Source organism: Aphidius gifuensis, linkage group LG1, assembly GCF_014905175.1.
Source record: "Aphidius gifuensis isolate YNYX2018 linkage group LG1, ASM1490517v1, whole genome shotgun sequence".
Lineage (NCBI taxonomy): Eukaryota > Metazoa > Arthropoda > Insecta > Hymenoptera > Braconidae > Aphidius > Aphidius gifuensis.
Window position 1 is genome coordinate 3,210,015 of NC_057788.1, and position 6,657 is coordinate 3,216,671.

The following is a 6,657-nucleotide window of genomic DNA, read 5'->3' on the forward strand; positions in this document are numbered from 1 at the left end:
CAATGATAATACAATGTTGAAAATTAATTTAAAAAATTTATTTAAAAATATATAAAAATATATAAAGTTTTAAAAATAAGAAATAAATTATAAAATTAATTTAAATATTTGGATATTGCATTATATAATTAAAAATTCATTCAATTTTTATGTTTTTAGCTGTAAGCAATTCATATTGTTTTTTTTTTCGATAAAAAATAATTTATAAATTATAAAATTTTCTAGCTATATGTACAATTTATTTACAAAATATTGTTATCATCTATTTTAAAAAAAATAATTGATATATCTTATCTAAATAGATATAAACATGAAAAAAGTATGACAATACAATTCCATGATAAATAAAATGTTGTTCCACTTGATATTGCAAATAATCTATAACCAAGGCTTTTTTTTAAATGAAGTTTCAAAATTGGATTATGTTCAGGTAAATTTCCACACTTTTGTAATGGTGCTTGCCAAATATTATCATTTTTTGAGCCCAATACTAAATTATATTCTCCATTCCAATTAACATCAATTTTAGCTCTAAGATTAATTATTGATGATGCTTGAATTGAATGTTTAACACAATTTTTTGGCCATGATTTTAATGGTTTAGCATAAAGACCATGTTTTTCATTACCAGTTATTTGTGCACCACATCTTGCTGCAATTGAAAGATCACCAATTGTTAATATACTTTCAGTAACATGAAGATCAAGCTCAGTTGTTCCTGATGGTATCATTAAAAATTGTGGTTTTTTTGTTGTTGTCATTGTTGGCATTGATGGTGATACTGTTGATGATTCTTGTCGTTGATTACCACGTAAAATTGCAGCAAATGATTCAGCCATTGATGGTTGTGTATTTTGTAAAATATGTTTATAACTTTCATCTTGTAAATCAAGACTACGACGTACTTTTGATGTAGATTTTTCATAGCTAATTGATTCATCAGCTTGTTCAATATCCTCAACAGTTGGTAATATTTTATCATATAAATTATTTTTATCATTATATGTATCAGCTAATTTTTTAGCCAAATCAGGTGACATCCATTTTGCAAGTGATTTTCTTTCATGTAAATTACGTTCATTTAATTTTAAATTATAATCTAAATTTTTATTATTTCTATCTTCAATATTTGGATATATATTATCAGTTTTATCATTTGATAAATTAATCATACGACGATGTGGATTTTGTTGTCCAGCACGTTGTACATAACTACCAGATGATAATATTGTATAACGATAATTTTTACATTTTGAATCCGCATAATAATCCCAACGACCTGACCACAAAATATCACCGGAATAAATACGTAATTGACGTTTTGTCCATAGTCCACCCTCATTACTTTCACAGCTTGAACTTATCCAAAAACCACCAATAAGTGCTGGTAAAGGAACAAGCTCATGAAGAAGTGGAGGTCTACTTTCAGTTCCTCTCATTATTATTCCACATGTAAAACATCCACTTATCTAAAAATTAAATAATTAATATTAAATATTATTTTGTCAGTTATAATTTGATGAATGAAAATTTATTTAATTAATAAAATTTATAAATACCATATCAGAACGTATTAATGATGTTGGCTGTAATGATGTTGATCTATGTGATTTTCTTAATTGTGAATTTGCTGGTAAACTACCAAGATAAAGTTCAATTTTAATTTGTCCTTTTTTAATTAATCCAAATTCAGATGTTATTGGCTTTTTTTGAACTCTTACTAATTGTAATTCATCAAAATTAATATTAAGTGAATCTAAACAATCAATTGTTGTATATTTCTTTGAAGATTTCGTCAAACTGTCCCATAAATTATTTGTATTACGACGAGATGTTTTTTCGAAAATAACTTGTTGAACAAATGGATTCCATTTTGATTGTTTTGTACACGTAAAATTGACACGTTGTCCAAATTTATGAGCTACCTAAAAGGAATTTTAAATATAAATAAATGTTATTTTAGATTATTTTCTTTAAAATAATATTTTTTTTTTTTTTTGTATTTTGATAAATTGTTGAAAGACATTGATGGGAAACGAAAAAGGAAAAGAAAATAAAAAAAAAATGATGTTGCTTTCACTGACCTGTCGTGTGAGTGGTAAAATATGAACATGATCCAGATGATATTTGGCATCTGTTGCACCAGAAACAAATCCGGATGTTGACAGGAGTCGAATAACACCTTTTGCTGTTACAGTATGAGTTGCAACACTACATGATTCTTCAGCATAATGATGTCTCAATAATAAAAATGTGCCATCTTCATAAAATGTATATTTTCGAATAATATATTCTGGACCTGCTCTGATTTCACATCTATTTAATAAAATAAAATTTCATTAATTTACAAGAAAATTTGAGAGAAAAAAAGTTATATTTTATTCAAATGAAAATGTGAAATTCATTTAATGCATTTAACTTTCTCGTTGACATTGACAATTTTCCAAGAACAAGGGTCAAAATGGGTCGAAAATTTAAAAGCGTAAAATTTAAAAAAAAAAAAAAAATAGAAATTCCGGAACAATTCTAGATGGCACATAAAGAATTGTGTATTATCTTTTTTTTTTTTTTTATTCTTCTACTTTTTGCGTGTCTTGTTAAAATCAGTTCAAATATCACGTACATCAAGGTCAATAGTTTTTGTCAGTTGGAAGAACACTAGAATTCCCAACAATAGGCCAACAACAATGGTAGTATTTTAAACTATTCAAATGGTTCCATCTACTACTGGAACCCAATATCTTTTATGATTTTTTTTTCTTTTTTCAAAATAAATAAATCGATTCAAACTGTTTTTATCTGGTTTATATATCGAGCATCTATTTTATTATGATTTTATGCAACAATAAATATCAAAGAGATCATGTATAAATATTTTTTTAATAATTTTTTTAATTAACCGTAAAATAAATTCAATAATAGATTATTTAAAAATTAACAGATAAAAGGAAAAAAAATATTAAATTACTAACTCTTGAGACAGCCATGTTGAGTGAAGTCTTTTTGATGTTTCATCAACAACAGTTGTATGATCTTGAAATATTGTTTCTTTTATTGCTGCTTCACACTCATCACCACTCCAGTCATTCCAGTCATCATTTTGAATACCGTAGACATAAAAAATTCCTATAAAAACAAAAAAAAAAAACCTCAATAAGTAAATAAATAATTAATCTACTTCAAATATAATTTTATAATTTATCATTAATTTTATTTTATCATTTGGGCTATCGTCTGATAATGTATGTATATAATTTTAAATTCATATCTTGAGATACGTGGATTTATCATTCTTGCCAGGCGCCTCAAGTGTGTGCACCAACTTTATATTCTGCTTAAAATCAACGTGATGTCTCAAAGAAAAAAAAAAAAAAAATTTATATATACATATATTGCCAGGTAGTTTAAAAAAAAAAAACTCCTGTGGATTTTTTTAGTATATTTAGGGTCAGACAGATATGAAAAGATAAATACCATATATAGTATATATTAGATAATCTATACATTTATTTTTTAGATACCACCCTCTGCTACTACCTGAACTTGCTACCCCCCTTCTCCATCAGTCTCATTTTTTTTTTTTTTTATTATTATACATTACTAAGGTTAAATAAAACTTGAAAAAATAATAAATATTAAACTAGGTTTGTTGGGGAAGAAAAAGAAGAAAGAAAAATAAAAGAAAGATCGAAAAATAAATGTTCCGTCGAGAGATCGATCCAGGTGACAAGCTTAGATCTTTATCCCAGCTGCAAATAAAAGCTTTCAATCATTTATATTTTTATTCGTCCAGTAAATAATATATTAATCGACTTGTATGCTTGAATTATTTATTTTTTTTTAAATAGTATTTATTTATATGATTATTAGTGTCGTTCATTTGTCGTCAGGTCATCAATTCTAGGTAAATTTATATATCAAAATTCAATATCATAAATTCATAAATAATTATGATAATATTTAGCGAAATTATTATTTGATACAAAAAATATTCATGATAATTTTTTAATTTGTTTTTCATTTGTGTTTTAGAGATGTTTAACTTGGCATTTATGTAAAATTTTAAATAGTAAAATTATTGATTTATTTAAAATGAAAAATTGATTTTAAAATTATGTAATTTAATTATTAAGATAAATGACATGTGAGGATATCAAGTGTTACAGCGTGTGAATGTAATGGACATGTGTGAAACATGAGAGCAACCAGTTGAAATTGATGGTTCCACATTGAAGGCGGATCTTGGGTCTAGGATTACCACCAAAATTTTAAGATGTCAAAAAAAGAATGTTTTTTTTAAACCATAAAATAAAATCTCCTTAATGCGTCCTTTCAAAATATTGCTTCAAACGAGGGTAAGAATTTATATTTAAAAAATAATAATAATATTTTTTTTTAAAAATATAAGAAAGAAAATAAATTAGTGAATGGAAATTTTTTTTTTAAAAAAACATCCTTTTTTTCACACGTGTATGAATACGCTGTATAATCTTGTTATTTTTTTATATAAAGATTTATTAAATTTAAAAAAAAATAAATTTATTTATATTGGATAAAAAAACAGTAAGTAATTGATTTTAAATAAAAAAATTCCCATAGAATTTAAAATTCAATACGTGCGTTTACAAAAGAATTCGAATATTACACTCGTGTATCTATAGTGCAATTTTTCCTTGTATATATTTTGTAATCACAAGTAAAAACCCTTTTCTGTATAAATTTTTCAGCAATCATTTCAATTGGTATTCAAATCGTAAATATATTCTTCGAACAATGTCATGCATAACTATCAAGCTCCAAAAATTTATCAACATTATTTATTATTATTCTATTCAACACACAACTATCTTGTTTTATCAACTTAATTATAATTTAAAAAAAAAACAGTCTAATTAACATAATTAAATAAATATCAATTAAAACTTACCAGAAAATATTAAAATAGTAAAAAAAATAATCCTCAAAAAATCCATGATAGTATTTTAACAATTTATCAATTAAAATATTTTTTTATTTATAATAAATTATTATCAATTTCACTTTTTAATAAAACACTTGATTATTTTACATACACATAATTTTTTATAGTAAAATTATTTATACATCAACACCAATAAAATATGAAAAAAGTTGTATCCATTCGAAGGAACAGAAAGAACTGAAGCAACTGGAAGGAACTGAAGAGTCTAAGGGTACAATCTGGGTACTATATAACCATTTCCCCCTCTTATAAGGCCCAGCATGGGTTCTAATGTGTGTAACCCAATGCCTCAATATTTCATGACACAAGTCCCAAAAAAAATATATACATATACATACCCAAATACAAAGAAATAGAGAGCATGAAGGAAAAAAAAAAAATTTAGAAAAATTCCTTTTTCTACTGGGAGATCCTGCTGAGAAATAAAATTCATGTATTTGGTGATATCATATGTGTATCTGTTCAATCTCATCTTTTCATAAAATAAACAGATGCCGATGATAAATAAATATGTGAGGTCCTTGCAACCCTCAACAAAATATTTAAATAAATTTTTAAATATTCGATAAATCATTGACACTAAAATTGCATCAAACTTTTTTTTTTTTTAAATATATTTTTGTTTTGAAAATTAATTATTTAATAATAGATAATTTTAAATAAACAAAAAAAACTGCTATCTTAATTTTATATTTTAATTTCAAAGAGGCGTATATAACTCCACCCATAAAAATGATTAGTTTTATTTTAAAAACATTTTAATTATTATAGATAAATATAACTTTAAATCATTAACTATATTACTATATTAACAAAAAAATATTTCTTGTAGTCATTAGAAATGATGACTATTATTTATACAAGAAAATAAAAAAGTCATTTGATTGGAAATAAAAAAAAGAAAATCATGATGATTATTCAATTTTAATATAAATAATCTTTTTTTATTTTTTATTTTTTTTTATTTTAGTTTGTGACTTTATATTAATTTTTTTTTTTTTCATTTTTGCATATTGTTATTTTGATCTTTTGATGTATCTATTTTCGTCTATTATAGAAGAGCATTTATCGTGGGGTATATATATTTTTTTTTACAGCCATTCAATTGATACTTTTTCCATTTTTTTTTTTGACATCTCTACCCAAAGAAGATTTTATAAATGTATTTACAGCTAAAGCCTATTTTCACACATTTCCATTGAATATATTCGAAATCAAAGAAAGCTAGACTCAGCTAGACAACTATATCCGGATGATTTAAAATATAAAAATAATAATAATAAAAGGTGAAAAAAGCAAAGAAAATTCTTTACCTTTTTAGCTGATTCATTGAATTATTCTTTTGTCACCCTAACGGTTGGATAAAATGATTGTTCAAATTTTTTGGGGCTTGACTCTTCATGTCAAAAATAAAAAAAATAAAATATATATATATATAATATACGAGCGACCTAGGGTATATAGTTGCTTGCATTGAAAATAGAGAAATATAAAAAATTTTTTCTGGGTGGGCTTATACAAAATTGTCGTGGAAATAATAAAGAAAATAACAAAAAAAAAAAAAAAAAAATACACATCTGCACTTTTGACAATGAATTTAACGCTCGTTTAGGAAAAATTGATTTGGATCGGTGAATTTAGTTGTATACATACTTTGTGGTTGATTTTTTCAAACA

The 6,657-nt window shown here is 24.4% G+C and overlaps 1 protein-coding gene across 1 annotated transcript; it reads right to left on the reverse strand.

The window, feature by feature from the left end:
* Positions 1 to 23: 23 nt before the first annotated feature.
* Positions 24 to 4,973, reverse strand: LOC122847851. Its single transcript, XM_044145708.1, has 5 exons — positions 4,928 to 4,973; positions 2,973 to 3,126; positions 2,085 to 2,316; positions 1,560 to 1,925; positions 24 to 1,469 (listed from the first exon to the last, which is right to left on the reverse strand). Exons 1-5 carry the CDS (start codon positions 4,971 to 4,973, stop codon positions 291 to 293), a joined length of 1,977 nt encoding a protein of 658 aa, XP_044001643.1. The 3' UTR covers positions 24 to 290.
* Between the last annotated feature and the right edge of the window lie 1,684 nt (positions 4,974 to 6,657).